The sequence below is a fragment of the Symphalangus syndactylus genome, chromosome 13, assembly GCF_028878055.3.
Source record: "Symphalangus syndactylus isolate Jambi chromosome 13, NHGRI_mSymSyn1-v2.1_pri, whole genome shotgun sequence".
Classification (NCBI taxonomy): Eukaryota; Metazoa; Chordata; class Mammalia; order Primates; family Hylobatidae; genus Symphalangus; species Symphalangus syndactylus.
In genome coordinates this window covers 75,902,463-75,926,281 of record NC_072435.2, presented here as the reverse complement: position 1 = coordinate 75,926,281, position 23,819 = coordinate 75,902,463, and the positions used below count along the sequence as shown (strand labels likewise).

Sequence of the window (23,819 nt, the reverse complement as noted above, 5' to 3'; positions counted from 1 at the left end):
CAAAGAGACAAAGACCATCGAACTTCCATTTTAATGGAGAGAGATAAATAATATATATTAGAAAAATATAAATAAATGAATATATAATACACAAGTAAATTATATACCATGTTAGGAAGTATTATGTACCATGGTGAAAAATGAGACAAGGTCATGGGAATGAAGATGCTTAAGGGTGTCACTATTTTAAATATAGTGGTCAACACATGCCTCACTAAGCAGATAACATTTAAACAAATATTTGAAAGAGGTAAGGGAATACTGTTTGGCTGTTTGGAGAAAGAGTGTCAGGAGAGGAATGGCCAGCGTGAAGACCCTGAGGCAGGATTTTGCCTGGTATGTCCTAAGAATAACAAGGACCACAGTGAAGCCGAAGCCCAGTTGAGTTGGAATGAGAGAATCCGAGAGGAAATGGGGGCCAGAAAATGTAAGGCCGTTAAGACCAGCGTGAATGTCTTCTTCTGTTAGGATGGCTATAGTGAACAAAAAGACAAATGCCATGAAGTAGAAGGGGCTGTGATAGATTGTGATCCTTGGTATCTAACTCATACCAGAAAGATGGGCTAAAATTAATTATATCAAAAAGGAAAGATCATCTCCAACATCTATTTGATTCATGTACCTCTGTAACATATACTACTCGATGCTGTTGGGACTATACTTTTCAACCTAACTCACTCTAGCAAGCAAGTAGAGTGGCACATTATTGTTGCCCAGACATCATGAAAAATGTATTGAGAATTTTCTGCAGCTAAGAAAGTTGTGAGATTTTTCTGCAGTAGCTTGTATCTGGAAAAATTTCTGTATCTCTGCTCTGTAATGGCTTCTTCGGGTCTCAACTGAGGACAAAGTGCAAAGTTTTCCCAAGGAAAACTTTGGCTAGTGAGTGTGTCTGTACGCCAGCTCAGAAAGAAATATAACGCTTTGCTTTCAGCTTCTCTTCTTTCACAATCAAATGTCAACCCTGCAATCATTCCTTTAATACTAGCAATCAAATCCCTCATCAGGGAGTGTGTGACCCCAAGCAGAGGTAAGAGAAAAATGACATTCAAAGATCATTCACGACAACACATATAATCACCTACACTACTAAATATTTTAAGTTCCTTGCACTGATCAATCATTATAAAAAAGCAAGGTATTTAGCCCCTTGCTGAGCTATGCTTTAATGCCATTTCTTGAACTTTTCCCAGAATTGTTTTCCCTTCTTTCTTCCCTTTTTAAAAGAAACAATCACTCTAAACAATGTTTGCATTTTCAATAAAGTTCTTGATAAAATTGCCTGTCTTGTTACACAAGTTTCCTGTGTTGAATCCTTTGTCAAAAATTTCCTTCAGAATGGATTTTGTCAACTTGTATTCTTGAAGGATTAGAGCTCCTAAATCCAAACTAAAAAATAAAAGTAAACTTATATAACTGAATATATATTAATATATAATATATAACAATATGTGTTTCACCTGTCTGGAGCAATGAACGATAACTGTTTGATTAATTCATAGGTAATTTAAGAGAAATATTTAGAACACCAAAATGCCCATCTATTATAAAATAGCATTTAATTATTTTAGTATTGTACAGTATTATAATATACTTATATACATATAAAATTATTTTAGGTATCTTTCTTATGAAATTTAACAAAATTCCCAAAACATATAATAAAATATATCCAGCATTTTCTCTTTTATCACAGCATATAGTAAACTATTACTAGTGTCACATAAAGGTGGTTACAAAATTACATTTATGAATATCAACTACAAAAATAAAGGGAGCTGATGGTGGCAAAGGTATGAGGAGTTGAAAATATGCCAGTTTAAAAGCTTAGTAACTTATAAGCATCTTTGGGAGACTTTGTTTGTCTCCCCATAAACTGTCACATTCTGATTTAGGATTGTTTGTGAAATGAATCTAGTCAGTAATGGGCCAAGATATCACTATACCCTTTCTCTTATAAATCACAGCAATTTACTCAGTAGGAATGATCTATCCTTGTTCTCTCATTCCCCATAATCCAATCACTTCCTCTCATAAGCACTTTCCCCCTGGTTTTCACCATAATGCATTTTCTGTAACTAACAACCATCATTTCCTGATTATCATGCTTCTATCCTTGCACAGGAATGTGGGTCTTATGTAGGTCAGGGTCATCTTTCTCATCCATCTGTGTCTTGATGCTAAGTGTGTTAGCTGAAAGGTGAGTCTGGATAGACCATCATTTTGCCTAGTCCATATAAAAGTTTGAATGCCCCCATCTATGCCATTTTGTTTAAGAATCAACAAGTTTTATTGTGTCTAATATTATACTTTTAAAATAAGCACATTCAAAGACTTATTTGTAACTTTGCCATCTGCAGATCCCTGTAAGTCCAACTTAATAGTGGAAAATATTCTAGAAAATACTCTATGGTTTTTAGTGTACCTCGTTATGATGACTTTCCTAAAAGAATAAACATAAATGAATAAATGGTTTGACAGCAACTCACAAAACAGAAAACTTCAGCTCTATATACCTGCAATTTAAATTGTCTGCACAACTATTTGAATTTAAGTTCAGTATAAAGTTTATTTAAAGGGCCTACCATTCAGGGTGTTTTAGTTTCAGAATTTGGTGCACTAGGCCACCAGATTTCTAGTAACTGTCATCACTAAGTGAAGGGCTCTATCGTTTCTCAGCTATACAAATATTCACAACTTCAAGGACTACAAGTCGACTTTGACTCAGCACACCCGGACAAATTAGCACTGAGTGTTAGATGTCTCTCAGGACTAGAAGAAGTCCAACTGGCTGGTGGATTCCTGTGTCTTAAGCAATTCAGGGCATCAAGGGCCCTGAAGAAGCTCTGCAATTGGATTCATCGTATTTCCACACAGCAAGAGTATCTCAGGACATATTCCTGTCCACTGGTTAAAACACTTTGATAACTGGCTATCCTTTTGTAGTTTGGATGTTTTCCTAGATCCCAGTGATTCTGCTGACCAAAACGCAACACGACTGTTGGTGTAGGAAATATTTCCTATCCTTTTATAAGATGTTAAGTGTGTTTTCTAATTAGATTTCCTAACAGCAAGGTGGTGCTGCAGGGGGTATAGTACAATGGTGTTACAAATACAGCAAGCCTAAGAATGATTCACGGATGTTCACAGTATTAGAACTCACTGGATGATCATCTTATTTGATGCTTAAATAAGTTATTTTCTGACTAATTTCAGACTGGCTTAAGCTGGAAAAATACAAAATACAAAGAAAGCCTCTCACTTTCAAGACTGGCCATGCCAGGTAAGAATGAAAATATTCTAATTACTACTATTACTTTAGAACCAGATAATACATATTTTCTGAGAATAGCATCATGTTTATAAAACAACTTTCTACAACAGTTGTCCTCAAAATGTGTCTCCAGGCCAGCAGCATCAACATCACTGGGGAAGCCATAGAAAAGCAGTTTCTGAGGCACTACCCCAGACTTACTGAATCAGAAACCGTGAGTGTCAGGCTCAGCAATTAACAATCCTCCAGGTGGTTGTAATGACTGTAGCTCAAGTTTAAGAACCACTGCTCTATAATGTCGACATGCCATTTGAAAAAATAGTAACACTGCTCTTCAGATTAGATGACCAATGATTACAACTCTTAGAAATAAAAGTGGATTGGAAAAGGGGACTGAATTACTCCATCTGTGAAGACTAGGGAAGTAGATGTAAAGGAAGTTTGGGAGCTGGTAATCAACATGGAAACATGTATCAAGCCATCAAATATTCCACAGACTGGTCTCCTACCTTTCATTCTATTTTAATTCTGGATAAACTATGAAGATGGTTCTCCCTACTCACTTCTTCCCATTCCCAAAGTTTTTAGAATAACAGGTCAGCATGTTCCATTAGAGCATAAAATATCACCACTTTCATGCTACCATGAAGCTCTGCATTGGAACAACCTGGAATAATTCAGGTAAGGCCATTGTCATACTGGAGTCTTAGGGCCAGGATAAATCTTGCTATTTTCTTCTGCTGTTCAGTTGTATGCAGGCATAATTGGGGTAAAAAATATCTAGGATATCATTAAAGAAAAATAAAAATCAAGGGTATCAGAAACCTCAAAAGTATAATTTTGAGGTGTGTGTCAAAATTCTCACTCAATTTGTTTTGGGAGATGATTGGACAGTTGGATAGCTTCTCTATGTTATATCAGTTAGTACCTCTCCATCTCTTGGTACTTTTCTACCACCCTGAGGCTTTGCTCAAGTCCTAGTCAAGATCTAAGAGTGCAGATTCTGTGCTAGAAATAAAGACTTATGAATGAATCAATGTTTTAAGTACTTAGAATAGTACCAGCACATAGCAAACACCCAGTAAGGTATGTCATTGCTAATATTCTTAACTGTGCAACCTATGGCTCTCAATTGATTTACTAGGCATGAACAAAAAGTGAACAAGACACCATACATAGTAATCCCAGGATTTTTCTATAATTTGGAATTTTCATAGTTAAATCAGAATTTTCTCTACTTTCTTGGTAAATACAGAAGAAATGGGAGCCGAAATTTTGCTGACCTAGAGCCTAATGCTGAGCTAGAACTTAGAACTGAGGTTAAAGACAAAAATTCACAATGTATTACACCTACTTTACACTTCTTGTTGAATGAACAGAAAGAAGGTTCTCAGAAGAGTAAAAGTTAATTCAATTCAACGTGAAATTTAGTTTGAGATCTCAGAGAAAATAGGAGAATTCATTTGAAGTTTAAAAAGTTAAAATACAGCTAAGCTATAAATGGGGAGAAAATTTCCTCTCCTTTTCCCTTTATGAAAATCAGACCTTCTAAAATATTGATGATTTTAAAAAAAGTGATAATCTTTACACTTTTCTTTGTTTGATTTTTAGTGATTTTGCTACAACTTTCTACTTGCTTAGGTAAATAGGATTTCAAAAACAAGTATTTTTATTTAAATTCTAGAAAATTTGCATCATAATCTAGCATAAGGTCTTTTGACATTAAATATATAGTTGAATACTTTATTAGATACTTTAATGTTATATGCTTTCTATCATTTCCTTTAAATTATGATTTCACCCATATATCTCCTCTTTGTAATCACACTTAGCACTCCAAATTTAGACATCGTTCTTCCCCTTTGTTCTTTCATGGACCATCAACCTATTATAATTCTGTCTCACTATACATATTTATTACCACCTAACTATCTCAGTTAATCATTTAGATATTTTTAATGCTTCTCCAATCTATTCTGAAAAGGGCATTTATTATTTTCCTTCACCGTTTGAAATATTTCTAAATGGAATAATTATTTCCTTCCTATATGCAATAATTCATATTTCTCACATGCAATTCAAATATTTCCTATATGCAATAATTTATATTTCTTATGTTAATTAATGAAAAGGAAAATCACAAGATGATCAACAATATAAAATATACTGGTTTTGTGAAATAAAAGAAGCTGAATATATCAAACATGAAAAGCAACTGGCCAAGAGAATTTTAATTTTGGCAATAACAATGCAAGCATTTGAAAGACAAGCATTAGACTAAAAAATTGAAAAAAATCAGCATGAACTATTTTAAAATATGGAGAATTTTGACACTGTAACACTTTAACATTAAAGTCAAATGCCTTTCTTCCATATTCATAACAAATCTTGGATTAAAATTAGGCACAGGGGACAGAAAGGTACATAAGACATGCTCGGCTGGCAATTTATGCTTTTAAGGAACTCAAAGCCCCACAAAACAAAGAGAAATAACTACGATGCAATACGCTCACTTGTTGAGAAACAAGTTTTGGGAGGTGGTACTGGAAATAAGGATTGCTGAAGGGTTTCTCAAAAGAGATACTTAAAAACATAGCGAAAACATAGCTGGTCATCAGAAGAGGAGGAAAGAAAGGACAATAAGAAAGAATAGCAAAGATTCTGAACCATAAAGGAGAAAGAACAGTGCATATGTGAGAAATATAAACCAAATCATACGTGACCTTGTAGAGCTTACTAATGGGCATAGTTTTAACATGCAGGCATGTAGAAAATGATCAAAGATTTTCAACAGAGGAAATTCATGGTCAGGCAGGTGTATTGAAATGCTGAGTTCAGGTGAATAGTAGAAAATGAGAGCAGAAAGACCATTTAGATCTCTTTTGTAATTAACTAAGAGATAAATATAAAAGTCTGGATTTAGAGACACTTGAAAAGAAAAATAAACAAATACAAGAGATATTTAGAAGGTAAATACAATAGGACTCAGGTTTTGCCTCGTGGGGGATGAGAGTAGGTAAAAAGAACTAAAAATGATTTCTAGATAACTAGTTTGAACAACTAGATGAATAGTGGTGCAGTAAACTGAGACACGGAACACACAGAAAGGAAAAGACTTGCAAGGGAAGGTGGCAATACGGAGTTTGAGATGTCTATGGGAACCTAAGTTGTTATACCAATAACTTCAATATTCAGGTCTATATTGTCTTGAATTACCCATTAGGGAGTCCTGTGCAACTAATTTAGAAGACTTTCAAAAGCATCTAACTAATTTTGCAGAAGTGCAACTATCATGTCTAGAATAAATGATATTTATTTTCTCTAGTGGCAGCAAGATGGAGCCCATCCTAATACCGCACTGCCACCAAATGAACTTCTAAGTGTCTTGAATTATAGATTCCTATTTATTTACGGCTAATTACCATTATATAATTGCTTCTTTATAAAAAGGATAATTTCTACCTCTGTTACTATAACATTTATCACATAAGTGCATTACACAGTTTAGAAGAAACTAAGGAAAACAACCGAATATATAGTAACACATTAACAATTTCTAATTTTAAATAATGTTAAAGTGTACTTTGCACTCTATTTGGTTTTTCTTCTTTTTAGATCATAAAGTTGCATTCCTTAGAAACTTCTTTGATGAGGCATGTTTTGTTGAATTTTTTTTTTAACCTAACAGATGTTTGGGTAGTTAAAATTCCTCATGAGTATAGTATCCTGTGGTTTTCACAACCTAAGTGTTGCCCCAGGAATTTTCCTTTCTTGCTGTCTTCCAGTCTTGGTGGTCTATAGGAGATGCACATTATGAGAGTTCCATTTCATTCCGTACTAATTTCACACCCACACTCCTTTAAAGTTGTACATTTCCTCAGCATTAAGTATCTATTGTGCACCACAGAGACATTTAACAGCTTTTGACTTTACATCACCACCACATATATACACACACCACTCCAACTGCTTTTGACTTTAAGGATAATCAGAAAAATAGATGAGTAAAATAATTTGCATGACTGTAATGTTTCAAGGTAAATATTTCTTCCGTTTTTTAAAATTTTCATGCTTATATTTGTATCTATACACTCTCAGCATGCAGTAGAATTATGGCTATTATACGGATTAGTTGAGGACATAAGCAATTTGGCTTCAATGATCTAGGTGACAGCATGTGAGAGAAAGAATGGTTAGCCTGAGTTGGTTGAATATTGTTTCCCTTATTTATTCTGTTTTACAGGTGTATATTCAGATTCACAGGATAATCCAATTTAAATCTCAGCTTGCATTCTGACTTTTCTCCCTGATCTTCAATTTTGATGCTCTTCGTTATGGGCTCAGACAGTTAATGATAACATGTTTTCTGATTATATAATCCATTGTAGAAACTTTTATAATATTTATTATTAAAACTAGGTGGTCTTTTGAGTTACTCAAATTTTAAACAATTTGATTTCAAACTACCCATTAATCAATAACTCTTTATCGAGAAGATCCAGGTTTTGACAAGATGTTATATTAGTAAGTGCTTGAGTACAACTTTATGTCATTAGGATAAAATGCAGTTCTCTGAGATAGTTATATTGTACTCTTTTATATTGTTGTTTAGTCTTTTCTCTAATTCAGAGAAAGAGTTATTATTTTATTTTATATCATGAAACAACATACCGCATTTTTATTTTATTTTTGAGATGGAGTCTGGCTTTGTTACCCAGGCTACAGTGCAGTGGCGCTATCTTGGCTCATTGCAAGCTCCACCTCCTGGGTCCAAGCAATTCTCCTGCCTCAGCCTCCCAAGTAGCTGGGATTGCAGGTGCACACTACCATGTTCAGCTAATTTTTTTGTATTTTTAGAAGAGACAGGGTTTCACCATGTTGGAAAGGCTGATTTCAAATTCCTGACCTCAAATGATCCGCCCACATCAGCCTCCCAAAGTGCTGGGATTACAGGCATGAGCCACCATGTGACCCTTGCCAAATTTTTGAGTGAATTATACGTAATACAAAACTTATTAATTTTCTTCATCCAAATTATTTTTTGAGTTTGCAAAATGGCCATTATATTTTCACCTTTGGTATGCAGAAGCAACATCTATGAATGCCTTATTTTTAATATTAAAAGGATTATTGCTCTTCATGACTTTTGTTACTTAACTGTTCTAATTTCTTTTATTCTTATGTTATTTCACCATATATATTATGTTGCAATAATATATGCAGTTCCCCATATAATCTCAAATTATCTCTTCCTGACTTAATATAATAAATAGAACTTTTATTTTGATGTATAATTATGAAATTTGGAAATTCAAATGTACAATATTTATCATTAGTTAATGGGTGCAGGAAATCAACATGGCACATGGATACATATGTAACAAACCTGCACATTGTGCACATGTACCCTAAAACCTAAAGTATAATAATAAAAAAAAAAAGAAAAATGTCTTCTGTTCCATTGGAAGCAAAAATTTCCTCCATTCTTGAACCTAAAAGAAGAGTAACCAACTCATTGTCAAAATTTAAAGAATTATCCACACCCACGTATGACTATGTAGTTGAAAAGCTATGAGTTTTGAGAATGCAATCATGTGTTTGTTATCACAAAGTTGAAAAATATAAATCTTTTCATCTTTCTCTCCTAATCACAGTGATAGAAAGTCCATTTTCCCTGTGTCCCCTGGAAATAAAATACGGCCATAGAACTTAAAAGGGGGTAAGAAGTGGAGGAAATAGGGTAGAAAGAATGATATTCAAGTGGAAAGACTTGAGAATGTAGGACTATTTAAAAATCCAACTTTTCAGTTTCATTTACCAGCTTCTGAACTGATCATGTTATATGTTGTTTTATGCTAATTAAACATCTTGTATAATAGTGTCAAGTGTGCTTGCAAGAGACTGTGCATTTAAAAAGTTCACTTCCTGGCTCAGTGTGGTAATTAGAAGCAGGTACTCCCCAAGTGAGATACTCAGAATGGGAACCCTTAGTGGCAGCAGGCACAAAGGCACAGGCATATTTTAACTAAAGGTTACAAATCAGCTGTCCACAAGCCAGATCTAGGCTACTGATGTATTTGGTTCTGATCTCTGGGTATTTACTTATTTCTGTTTTCTAGTTATAGTAGAATAGCTATTTCTTAACAAAATCAGCAGGTTCAAAATAACCATACCTACTGACTAACCCCAAAGTAAACTGAATTTTTTCTGTATTTTTGCTATCTTTGTTACAGTATCATCATCTTTATCACCTGCACTGGAAAACAATCTGTTTTATCCTACCCACTAGAACTTATTCAACCAAATTTCTCTCACTCAGGGAATATTTATAGATTCTACTGGTACTGGGAACTATTCCAGACAATAAGAAAATATGCGTGGGATGGTAGTTCATGCCTGTAATCTCAGCACTTTGGGAGGCCAGGGCAGGAGGATCACTGGAGCCCAAGAGTTTAAGACCAGCTTGGGCAACATAGTGAGACCTCATCTCTATCAAAATTTTTTTTTAAATTAGCTGGTCACAGTGGCATGTGCCTGTAGTCTCAGCTACTTGGGAGGCTGAGGTGGGAGGATTACTTGACCCAGGAGGTCGAGGTTGCAGTAAGCTGTGATCATGCCCCTGCATCCCAGCCTGGGTGAAAGAATGAGATTCTGTCGAAAAAAATAAAAAATAAAATAAAAAAATTTAAAAAAGCAATGATCAAGGCAGATCCTAAACACAAGCAAATAAAAATGATCATGTAATTATAAATGTTCATTAAAATAACATGGTATTATATAAGAGTACTGCAAGACTATTTTTAGATTGAGTGGTCAGGGAAATTCATTCTGATCAGGGATCATTTAAGTAGAGATCTATGTTATAAGAAGCTGCTCATGTGAAGAAGGAGGTGGAAGAACATTCTAGTCAAAAGAAACAGGGAATGCAAAGATGCAAGTTCTAAGAATTTATTTTGTGTAAGCAACAAATGTCTAGTATGAGTGGAAGACAATGGTATGGGGAAACATGGCTATAAATAATGTTAAAGTTTAAGGTAAAAGCCAGGTCATATAGGGCTTGTTAACCATGTTAAGAAATGTAAAATTTATTCTAAGAGCCATGGGAGTACATTGGATAGTCTTGCTGTGTTGCCCAGGCTGGAGTGCAGTGGTGCAATTTCGGCCCACTGCAAGCTCTGCCTCCCGGGTTCACACCATTCTCCTGCCTTAGCCTCCCAAGTAGCTGGGACTACAGGCGCCTGCCACCACGCCCGGCTAATTTTTTGTATTTTTTAGTAGAGACGGGGTTTCACCGTGTTAGCCAGGATGGTCTCAATCTCCTGACCTCGTGATCCACCCGCCTCAGCCTCTCAAAGTGCAGGGATTACAGGCGTGAGCCACCGTGCCCGGCCCATTGAATAGTTTTAAGCAAGAAAGTGACATCATCTGCTTTAGGCTGAAAAAGACCAGTCTGGCAGTGTAGGAGGCTAGTTAGGCTAGTGCTGTGGGAGCAATAATGAGTTGTACTAATGTAATAGTAATGCAAATGGAGGAATTTGTTTAGATGGTGTGGTTGAAATGAATCATGGGCAGGATTGAGGAGGAAAGGAACGGTGCCTGGATTTTCATTTTCTGCAAACAGATAAATAATGATATGAGAAGGTTTGGTATTTGATCATGTTAATTTAGAGAAGTATATTCAACACACAAGTCCAGTGATTAGTTGATCAGGCAGATATTCTGATTTGGAGTTCTAGGCAGCATTCAGGACTGGAAATAGTATTTGAGAATAGTCAAGATGTTAAGTAGACTTCAAAGCTATAGACCAGAATAAGAGCAATTAAGGTAAAACCTCCTTCGGGTTGTGTGCTGATAAAGAAGAGAAAAGGGCCAAGTATAGCTCTCTCATCTCTCCAATGCTTACAGTTAAAAAACAATTATTTGCTGAGAATAATTCAGCAAAGAGGACTGAGACAGAACTACCAGGAAGGTAGGAGAAAAAACAGAAGGGCAGATCTTACAGAAACCAAGTGTCAAAGTGCCAAAAAGAGAAAAGGTTGGACAATTGTGTCAAAGGCTGAGTTGTCAGTATCCTCAAATGTCAAATTATATTAACAAACATTTATTGAACATTTACTATTACAAACATTATGCCGGATACTCTGGGAAATTGTAACAAGAGACACAATTGGTGGCCTAGAAAGTTAAGCCCTCTAGATCAAAGGGTATTTCACTATCTATAAGTACTAACATGGTATTTGTCACTGAAAATCTATGTGTGTGTGTGTGTGTGTGTAGGTATATTACTATACTAATAAATATCAAAAATGTTTAAGAACATGTAATTTGGATTTGAAAGGAATCACCTTTTAAGAGTCTCAGTCAAGATAGGAATATGATAACATAAGGTCTATATCTGAAGGATTTATATGGGATGGGTGGCCTGGCAAACCTGAAATTTGCTCTGGAGGGCTGGGGCAGAAATGGCATTTCAGAGAATGCAGCCATTCCCAGAGCTCTGGCTTGCAGGACTTGATTTGCAACTTATTTATGTTGCATAGTAACCATCAAAATTCTATGTAAACAGAGTTCAGGATAAGGAATATAAATTTATTTACTTAATTATGGTTAATGATATGATATTCTCCAAGCAAGCAGGGCAACTAGTTAGCTATAAACATAAAACCTAAGTTGCAAGAGAAATCTTTACCTATACATTTTGTGGTTTGTATGGAAAAGCACTTAAAGTCCTGAAAGATATATAGATGGCAAAATAATTTCGAGTATTTGTGTTTCTTCTCTGTATTTTTTTCTTCTTCCCATCTCAAGCTGGCAGTTGAATGCTTGATATTTCTTTGCCTCAGAATTTTGTGCAGTTGAAAAACACAAGCTGAAAAATGACTTGCAGACACATCAATCAGGGTTATTGTGGTCACACGGGTGCGTGTGTAAGTTTGAAGTCACTGAAAAGGTTGCAAAGTTGGGCTTAGAAGCAACAGAACCTCTAAATATGAAGGAAAAATGTGGGCCTGAGTCAAGGGCATGAGATAATAATCAGTATGGTTTAATGGTAGAGCATCAGAGTAGCTTCCCACAATTCACTGTTGAAATATGAGACTCTAGGACCTTGGCACAACTTTGGGAGTTTGAGAAAAGCCCTAATAATGATTAACATTGAATTTCTCATTGGGTTTCAACTAAATTAAAAATAAACATGTTGTTATATATGGTAGTGTCCTCAGTTATTTCTATGTTCCGTGATTTTCACACAATTAGATTAAGTATAAAGCATAATATATAGACAGATATAGAATATAACAGCAATCAGTATGTACATGTCAGGACAATACTCACGGCCAGGCAGAGTTTGTGTAGAAATCCAATTTGAAGCATTGCCATAGCCAGCATTGGTGCTGGCAGCCACTTGGAATCTATACCATCTAAATTTCTTTAATCCATACACTGTCTCTTCAGTTAAGTTAGCTTCATAGAGGTATTGAATTTTTTGATATTCAACACATTCTTCGGATTCCCATTCTTTGCATTTTTGAGCACGAAGTTGAGTGGTAATTTTGTAATTTTGAAAGTAGCCAAGGATAGTGTCAGGTCTTATCCATGTCAATGTTGCACTGGTTGACTGAACATCAGAAAAAGCAATATTTGTGGGAACACTGGGAACTAAAAATTAAAGGGAAAAATTAAAAGCAGTTACAATTACCAAACACTTCATAAACAGAAGAAAGAATAGAATTCTATTATGGAGCAGCTAGTAGAGATCTGTCAAATTACTATAGCACTTAGATTAATTATCCCCACACTTAATGAGAAGAACCTTAGAGTGATGCTTCTGGGACCACCATTTTAAAAGGGTAGAGGACAAAATAATTGTAATTTATTAATTCTTGATTTTGCTTCCAAATTCAATCATAAGTGGCTTATATAAACAAACTTTGGCTTCAAATAGAACTATTTCACTGTTACAAAGAAAAACTGTATGCTCATATCATCCTAAGTGCTTCCCTAGGTATGGTTTTAGTTTGTAATATTCAGTTCCAAGGGAAGATATTTGTGTATTTAAATGTTTAAATAAACACAAACACATCTTATATCTAGTAAATGTTGATTATAAAACAATTTTAAATAAACAATATTACTGACAGTTTTAATGTATATAATTCATCTTTTTTTTATTTTATCCCGTGTATATTTAGAATTAACATGTAGTCCTGCTTGGAGTCATTTATTTGCTTCCATACTAACTACAGGTTTGCCAAATGCACACCATATGTCAGGCTCTGAGCCTGGTGTTAGGGATTCAGGATACAATAAAGCTCATGTCCTGTTTTCAAGAGACAGTTTATTGGGCAAGTAATATAAGCATGTTATGGTTAGAAATAAGAAAGAGTAATCAATTAAGTGATAGTGGAACTCTTCTCCACCATGCCTTTCTTTGTATATCTTCAACGGCCTTTGTTAAGAAGATGGAGATAAAGAGAATCAAAATGATGACATGTGAAAATTACATAATGCGAACTGTATGTTAATATTCACATTTTTAAATAAGAAAATTAATAAATATTTAGAAAGCTCATTGATATCTAAAGATATATTAATTCAACATTCAATAAATATCTAAGGGCATCTAATATGTACAGGTAGGATTGTAGGTGCTGAAAGTACAATGAACAAAACAGACAAAAATTCCTGCCCCTGCAAAATTTACATTCAGGGGAGCTATAAACAATAAAAGTATCAATAAGTATTGTACATAGTCACCTTTTGTATCCACAGGGTACTGGCTCCCAGACCTTCCATGGAGAACAAAATCAGAAGATGTTCAAGTTCCTTATATAAAATGGTGTAGTATCTGCATATAAACTACACACATCTTCTCATATAATCAAATAATCTCTAGGTTACTTATAATACCTAACACAATGTAAATGCTCTATAAATAGCTGTTGTACTGTTTAGAGATTAATGCCAAGAAGTAAAAGTCTGGGCATGTGGGGTACAGATACATTTTGGTTTTGTGTATTTTCCATCTGTAGTTGAATCCACGGATGCAGAACACATGGATTCGGAGGGCCAACTGTAGTGTTTTGGATGATGATCAGAGTTGTAGAGAAAAAGAAGAATGAGAAGAAGGAGAGTTTCAGGGATATTGAAAATTTAAATTAGGTAATCAGAGAAGGGATTAGAAGATACTAAGTTCCATATGTAGGTAGGGAACCTAGCCATGTCAATATTTCAGAAAGAGAAATTTGAAGCAGAAGAAACTGTATAGTTGGAGGCATGCCTGGTATATTTGGAGAATAACAAGAAGGCCTGAGTGACCGGTACAAGCTACCAGTACGTGACACTAGAGGACATTGTCATGGCTTTCATTTGAGCAGAGAAGTGGCAGGCTCTCTCTTTCACAGAATCACTCTAGCTACTGTGTTGAGAACAGACTAAAGGGTAACAAGGCTGGAAACAAGGAAAGTAATTAGCAGGCAACTGCAATGTCAACCCAAGAGATCACGGTGGCCTGGTCCAAGGTGGTAGTGGCAGAAGTGAAGAGAAACATTCAACTCCTGAATATAATGTGAAGGAGAGCTGGCAGGGTTTGCTGATGTGTGGTATGTGAAATATCAGAGAAACAGAGGAATAAAAAATGCCCTAAGGTTTTTGGAATGAGCAAATAAAAAGATGAAGTCACTATTAATCAAGATGTAGGTGACTGTAAGAGGGGTAAGCTTTGGGGAGGAAGATTAACAATTTCTTTCAAGTAGGGTGACTTTGAAATTCCTCTCAGACACCCAGAAGGAGATATCAAATACTAGATAGAAGCTTGAGTCTGGATTCTGTAGAGAGAGGTCTGGACTTCGGTTAAAATTTTGGATTTCATCTTAAATTTTTCTCGAATTATTTACAGATCTATTGCTTATTTACTATATATAGAGATATTTACCAAAACTGGCACACTATTTACAACACATTCTGTTTTACCTTTACCTATCATGAAGAAAAGCAGTTACAGAAAACACTATCTTTAGGAAAAAAATGTAAATTTATAGATGAAGAAGTTTTAGAATTGGCTAAAAAGTAGAATTTTCATAATTTTTTCAAATCCCTCAGTCACTAAATTTGAACTCAGATCATCTGAACCTAAGTTACATTTTCAAAATATTCTAACATAAATCAGATGCGTTTGATTGACATGGGTGTTCAGAAAATGTTTTTAGAGAAGAGATGACACATGAGATGGAATTTCACTGATTGTAAAAGTGGGGATCATAGAAGAGAGGGTGATGTGAGCTAAGACAAGTTTAATTGCAGCTTGTAATTCATGTCGGCAATAACAAACAGAACGACTGCACAATAGCTTGGGGACTTACTGTGTCAGAGGAAACTATAGATAGCTTGTCAGGCAATTGAAAGCTATAAAAAATGTCACAGTATGTCCAGAGGTACATTTTATCAAGTACAGTCTGGTAACTGCAAAACAAGAAAAGGGAGAAATTCAGAGACTACCTGATTTGTCCAGGAAAGAAGAAATTAGGTGATAGCAACAGGACAGAAGTCAGTTTTTAAGATATATTTTGGTGACTGAATCCATAAGAACAGGCAAATAAATGAGAAAATCACATCATCTCAGAATCTGAAATTGAGAGATCATCTTGGTCATCTTGTCTCTTTGTCTGACCTTTGTGTCTGCAGGTATCCCTCAAGATTCCCGGTCCCTGTACAAACAGATTCTTCCACTTACTCAACCAAACACTGATCTAGGTACAGATGGAAAGCTATGTTGCTGCTGTAACTAAGAATCTTAATCAGTTTACTTTAAAACAGAGAGCTATCCAGTGGACCTGACCTTACAACCTGAGCCCTCTAAAAGGAGAATAGTATTTTTGGCCGTTTTCAGAAAAGGAAGTCAAAGCTTTAAAGAGATGGATTCAATGTACAAAAATTTCTCTATTGCTGGCTTTCAAGAAGGAGGGAGCCGCATGACAAGGAACACAGAACATCTTTGGGAGCTGAGAGAAGCCCTTAGCTAAAAGCCAGCCAGGGAAGGGGCTCTCAGTCCTATGACTGCAAGGAACTAAATTCTACCACAACCACGTGAACTTGGAAGAGGACCCTGAGTTACACAAGAAAATGTTGACTGACGATTTGACTTCAGCTTGTGAGAATAGGTAGAGAACCTAGGCACAGCATGCCTGGACTTTTGACTATAGAATTATGAGCTAATAAATGGGTATTATTTTAAGCCACTAAGTTTGTGATAATTTGTTACACAGCAATAGAAGACCAATACAAACCTCCGCCTACAAAATGAGCAATCACTACTTACCCAGCCTCTGCTTACACACGTAGAGCAAGGGGAAACTCAACATCTCAAAGGGAGTTTATTTTAAAATTTATTTTCAGATAGCTCTATTAGTTTGTACAGCCTGCATTATTTTGAACCGATATTTACTTTCCTATAAATCTCAGCTCTGCACTGAAAACCCACTCCAAAGAGGCCTAATCTACTTTCACCTCCACATAACCCCAACATTCTATATAAAAGATTCAGAAAGATTTTGCTTCTGCATCCATCTCAATAAAAATATTGAAAAAAATCACTCAAAAATATAAACACACAAAATGTCAATGTACATATCAGATTTTCTCTCTCAGAGTCTAGACTACTGAATGAAACAAAATGGTGATTCAATAAATGTTTTTTGAATGTGTGAGCAAATGAATCGAGGGTATAACAGGGGACTTTCTTTGGCTTTCCTGATGAAGGATAATTTAATTAGAGACCTGAAGGATAAGAAGAAGCTTCACAGATAAAAAATATCAGGATGTGTGAAGGTGTTAAGACCCTGAAGAAGAAGAGTGTCACACATTGAAAACACTTAATGAAGGCTGCTGGTTCTACAAGGAGATGAATGGGAAGAGACGAAGTAGGCAATGTAGGTGGAATCACATTACACTGAGTACTTAAACCAAATATATGATTTTTAGCTTTATCTGAAGCACAGTGAGATACTTGAAAAGTTTGTTTGTTTGATTTTTGTTTTTTTGTTTTTTTGACAAGGTCTCACTCTGCTGCATAGGCTGGAGTGCAGCCTTCCCTTTCTTTTCATCTAACCTCATATCCCATTCTCTTCCTCCTCCCAGTCCCTTCTCTCCCTTCCAAAGAATATACCTAGAGTGACTGTCTTAGTTTGGGCTGCTGTAGCAAGTTACTATAGACTGAGTGATTTACAAACAACAGAAATTTATTTCTCATCGTTCTGGAACTGAAAGTCAGATGAGGGTGCCAGCATGGCGGGTCTCTGGTGAGAACCAGCCTCCTGGTTCCAGACTGCTGGCTTCTTATTGTGTCCTTGCATAGCAGAAAGAGGGCCAAAGAGCTCTCTGCAGTCTTTTTATAAGGGCACTAATCCCATTCATGAGGGTTCTAGCCTCATGACCTAATTACCTCTGAAAGGCCTCACCTTCTAATAGCATCACACAGGGAGTTAGGACCTCAACATATGATTCTAAGGGGGATATAAACATTCCCTCCGTCACAGCAAATTATTTGTTATACAGACAGGTCACTTTTGAGAGTAAAAGGCAATGTCTATTGGATAAAATGCCAGCACAGCAAGCATAAACCCAGACTGCCCTGGAAGCTGGGATTTAGGGTCACTATGTATATGCTTTGGATATGTTTTGCCTTTTTCTTCAGTGTTTGGAGTTGTATGGAGTAAGCACATTGAAATGGATATATCGAATTTGATTTTACCAGCCTCTATGAAATGATATTAAGCTGTGTCCAATATTTGCAGTAAACAAGCTGTAATGTATAAGCCTATGCTTTCATATTCCACACATATGTGTGAGAAAATCTGTAGGATAATCGTTGCTAGGTAAAACATATGCATATATGTAGCATTGGTAGACATTACTAAATCACACTCCAGAAAGGTTTTACCAGTGCCTACTCCTGTCAACATGCATGAGAATGCCTGTTCCCAAAACACTTGCCAACAGAGTATGCAATAAAAGTTTCAGAGGGGAAAAATTATATTTCAATGTGAAGCTTATTGTACTTCTCTCCCTTTAATTTCCTTTTTCATAAACTATCATTTGTATTTTTCCTGCTTTTTTTTCTATTGAGTGTATGGCTTTGCTATTTATTTATTTAAGCCTTTAATATAACCTTTTTGTGATACTTGATGAAGATATATTTTCCAAATCTGTTATTTGTCTTTTTATTTTGCTGATGCTAGTTTTTATTATGCAGAAATTTTTACTTTTTTTTTCTTGAGACAGAGTCTTACTCTGTTGCTGAGGCTGAAATGCAGTGGCACAATCATGGCTCATTGCAGCCTCAACCTCCCAGGCTCATATGATCCTCCCAACCCAGTCTCCTGGGTAGCTGGAATCACAGGCGTGTGCCATCACACCCAACTAATTTCGTACTTTTTGTAGCGATGGAGTTTCGCCATGTTACCCAGGCTGGTCTTGAACTCCTGGGCTCAATTGATCCGCCCACCTCAGCCTCCCAAAGTGCTGGGATCACAAGCATGCGCCATGGCACCTGGCCTTGAAACTTTTTATATTGACTTTTGTTTTCATTAAAATCTTACACTCTACTCTTTCCTCATAAGAATCAGTGTCCAAATGCTTTCCTTCTTTTATTTATTCTTTTTTAGATCTACTACCAGTTACCTTTTCCATGTTTCAATTTTCTCTCCCTAGAGTTTGCTAAACCACTGGAAATGAGAGGGAAATATTCACTAGCTAATGAACTAGAGAAGGCAGAAGAGGCTGCCCTTTCCTAACCCCATCTGGAGGGATGACTAGATGTCGCTGCCTCTATGATCAACTATTTTTTCCTCCAATGTTCAGATTTTAGGATAGCTGGTGTTTGTTACTAGCAAATTTTGCTACAAAGTAAAAATTTTCAGCAGATCAATATTCGTTCACAGACTCTAGTATTCTCCAGTTAAGCTTTCAGAGAAGAAAAGGTCTTAAAAAGAAAAATCACAAAATGCAGGCAAGAGTTATTTGTAACCTGGCTATAGGAAACATGATGACAATTTCAGCCTCCTATTATGTGACAGGCACAGTGATGGGACACTGGAACATACTGGCACTTAATAAGTGTCTGTTGACTGTGGAAATAAATGATGGTTCATTGAAACAGCCTTCTGTTTTCATGTGGTACAAAATCTAGTCCACATTTTCACTCAAATGTATTTAGAAAGACAAACCAGAAATGAATCTGATCTGAGGTAAAATATACGGTATAACTTGCAGACAATTTTTTAAACAAGGCTACCTCAGAAGTATTCATAAGTGACCAGCAGTAACCCTCATTTATATCCAGTATCTTCTCTTTGATGAACTGTGTGCTGAACTAGACTATTTCAAGGCAACTGCCCTATTGAATTACAGATACAAAAAGGATTACACTCATTTCAGCATGGAGAATCAGATTTCCATTCTTTAAGAATGACTAAAAACCTCAAACTTTTTCTATCCACAGATGGTACTAATTTGAACACATCATTCCATGCTTCCTGGAGTAATCACACAGCTTGCTTAGATTTTCTAAACATGACTGAACTGTGATGAAGCGATCAACATTAACTGCCAAGGTATTCAGTAAATTACATTTTTATTCATAAATTATTCTTATCACTAAAATACTTTCATCGTGGTTGAAATTAGGGTCTGTAGATCTAAGCAAGATTTGTTATAGATTTAAATGCATGAGAGTTTTTAGTGACTAGTAAATTCTACTTAGAAGATGAAAATGTGTATAAAATGTAATTATTCTGTAAACTTCTGAATATCAATTATTAGAAACTGCCAAACTCTCCTGATAGGATTGTGAGGGTAGTTTTGTGTTGACTTCTCATTGACCTACATAAGTACACTAACTTGGATGACCAAGTTTAAATTCTTTATTTATGACTATATATTTTTATTTTTCAGGAACAGATGTACTCTCTTTTAAGCAAAACAGATGTCTGAAAAGTTATATTTGTGAATTATATTTATAAAACATACAAAATTATCAACCCAATCTTCCCAAGTTTATTAAGAATATTTTTGTCTCTAGAAATTTTAAATAATCTACTATCCTTTTAGAAACACAACATACAGATAGATAATTTAAACATACACAAAGTAAAATTTGCTAACACTAACACAGTATGGATCAATACAAAAATGGAAATACCTTCAAAGTTAAGTTCAAAGCAAATTTCAGCATACCAGATATAAATTTTGCACTAGCTTGAATTTAATAGCATTTATTGAACACCCACATTGAATGATGTGGGCAGGTTACAAGTCAATGTATAAGCACCTTTTCATATATGGATGAAAAATATTTTAGTTAATAGAAATAACTAAAAAGAGGTAAAGGCAACAGGACAGAGAAGAAGATCTGGGAGCTCTAATTTGAAGGAACAACTGAGGATTAGTAAAGATGTGAAAGAAAAAGGATTCAGGGGGTTGAGTATGAGGAGAGATACATAAGTGGCAATAAAATGTTTGTCAAGGGCTGGGAAGAATCTTAGGCTGAAGGAAAATAGTCTAAGCAGTCATAAGAAAAAAGTGTGGGAGACTATCAGGTTTGGTGTTATTGAAAGGCAGTGAAAGTTTGAAAGAAGTTTAGGTGACTACAGTAGGTGATAGAGAAACAATGGACAGAGATTAATTAGTGACATATAAACTTAAAAGTCTGAGCCTTCATATCACTGTTATTAGAAACAGGCAAGTTTGATAAAAACGTGTTCGATATTTTACATATAAAGCACAACATAGATTACAATGATCTGGTAGGTTAAGAATAATTAGGAATAGAGCTAAAGAAAAATGTAAAGAAATATTGACAGGATGTGATGGTATATTGAGCACAGAGAAAATAGGGGTAAAGCAAATGGAATGAACCCAGGAATTAGATTAACTGACAAAATACACACGGTAGACTTCCTAGAAGTAAATTATAAATTTGGCTCTTTATAACAAATAAATAAAACAAAGGAAAAATCAAGATTGTAAATCTTTGTTATCACAAATAAAGATAAATTAAATGAACAAAAATACAATAATCTCTGATACTGAAACCAAAGATAACATTTCTTCTGAAAAAACCCATAAAGAGGGTACCATAATTTAATAAGCAATGTCCTCAACAACATCTATACACAGTAAATACTAAGTATGTTTAGTTTTGCCCATTCTTGGCCAGGTGCGGTGGCTCACGCCTGTAATCCCAGCACTTTGGGAGGCCAAGGCGGGCGGATCACAAGGTCACGAGATCAAGACCATCCTGGCTAACACAGTGAAACACCGTCTCTACTAAAAATACAACAAAAAATTAGCCGGGCGTAGTGGCAGGCGCCTGTAGTCCCAGCTACTCAGGAGGCTGAGGCAGGAGAACTGCATGAACCCGGGAGGCGGAGCTTGCAGTGAGCCAAGATCACGTCACTGCACTCCAGCCTGGGTGACAGAGTGAGACTCCATCTCATAAGAAAAAATAAATAAATAAAAATAAAAATTTTGTCCCATTCTGGTTTTTAGGATGGGAAAAATATTTTTATTTTTAAAAACCAAACACTGCATGTTCTCACTCATAGGTGGGAATTGAACAATGAGAACACATGGACACAGGAAGGGGAACATCACACACCGGGGACTGTTGTGGGGTGGGGGGAGGGGGGAGGGATAGCATTAGGAGATATACCTAATGCTAAATGACGAGTTAATGGGTGCAGTACACCAACATGGCACATGTATACATATGTAACAAACCTGCACATTGTGCACATGTACCCTAAAACTTAAAGTATAATAAAAAATAAGAATTAAAAAAATCAAAAAAAATTTCCCATTCTTACAATGTCACTCTGAGTACGTAGGTGGAATAATTCTCAAATATGTTTTATTAAAACTATGTCTTCAGAGCTTGTAAGTATACCATTCATGTGCAACTCTCTCTGGTAGCCTGGCTTAATCCAGAGAAATTTTGGAGTATTTATCAAGTTATGAAACACAAACAGGATTTTGAGTGCTACTACAAAGCTGAGAATATGGACTGACCCATTCATACTAATGTGCCAAATTAGTCTTATAAATGTATTCAATTTGCATGAAATAGGAGTAAGATATTTTAAAAGTGTTTTGTATCTGTTCCCATGCATGTATAGTTGGACAATTGGGGCCCCAAATATAAACCATAGCTGTAATTTTAGTCTTTAAACTACATACTGTGGAACACTTACCTTTAAAAAATTTCTCAATAAAACTTCTGAAGAAAAAGTCATTTTTTAGAGACCATTACAAGGAAAGCTAGTTACACATAGTTCTACATAGCTATAACACATAGTTATACATACTCTGTTTGGAGGCCAATATGGTTTGGCTGTGTCCCCACCCAAATCTCATCTTGAATTGTAGTTCCCATAATCCCCATGTGTCATGGGAGGGACAAGGTAGAGATAATTGAATCATGGGGGTGGTTTCCCCCATCCTGTTGTCATGATAGTGAGTTAGTTCTCACAAGATCTGACAGTTTTATAAGGGGCTTCCCCCTTCAATGGGCACTCCTACTTTTCCTTGCTGCTGCATGTGAAGAAGGAGGTGTTTGGTTCCCTTTTTGCCATGACTGTAAGTTTCCTGTGGCCTCCCTAGCCATGCTGAACTGTGAGTCAATTAAACTTCTTTCCATTATAAATTACCTAGTCTTAGCTATTTCTTCATAGCAGTGTGAGAACAGACCAATACAAAGGCAAAATGAGCTGGCTTGATTTATAAACTCATTAGCTTTGACAGCTGCATGCAGTAAGTCATCTCATGAGAATATTTATCAAAAATGACAACTTTGATTTTACATAGTTTATCTGAAACAGTTCTTAGAAGACTAATTAGAAAGCCGACTTAATTATCTATTAAGACCACTCCTATAACACCCAGAGACTAAATTGAACCATTGAGAGTGACGAAGAAATTAGAAAGACATACTGGCTTGTGGAGATTTACCCAAGAATGAGTAGGAGGAAATAAAATGTTAGCTTCATATCTTGTTAGCAGGATAAATAGAGTTATCACAGGAGAGGTTTGTGTTAGCATAATGGGTCAGGTAAAGGAATTTGGGAGAATATCTGTACCTATAAGTAATTGAAATCATGAGAGTAAATGAACATTTGAAAGGAGTACTCATATTATCAAAACACCAGAGATGAAGAATTGAGTCTATATCAATAGTTAATGTACAGTGAAGTAGAATAGGAAAAAAAAAGATCAGAAGAAACAGATAAGTATATAATGCCTGGCACACATTGATATTTAATAAGTACTTGCTTAGCAAAAATGTGAATCAGTGAACAAATCAACAGATGGATGGATGAATGGAGGGATGGACAGATTTCAAAAACACAAGTTCCACCAAATGTTGAATATAATTGAATGTTATTTAAAATATCTTTTTTTTTCTTCTAAAAACTGTGGCTGGCCAGGCATGGGGGCTCATGCCTATCTATAATCCCACCACTTTGGGAGGCAGGGTGGGCAGATCACCTGAGGT

At 35.7% G+C, this 23,819-nt stretch overlaps 1 protein-coding gene across 1 annotated transcript in view; it reads right to left on the bottom strand.

The window, feature by feature from the left end:
- Positions 1–23,819, bottom strand: part of PTPRQ (protein tyrosine phosphatase receptor type Q) — a 213,369-nt gene that overhangs the window by 78,100 nt on the left and 111,450 nt on the right. Inside the window, exon 26 of the mRNA XM_055236614.1 lies at positions 12,608–12,931. Coding sequence (XP_055092589.1) covers positions 12,608–12,931 — 324 coding nt within the window. The remainder of the gene's footprint in view (positions 1–12,607; positions 12,932–23,819) is intronic.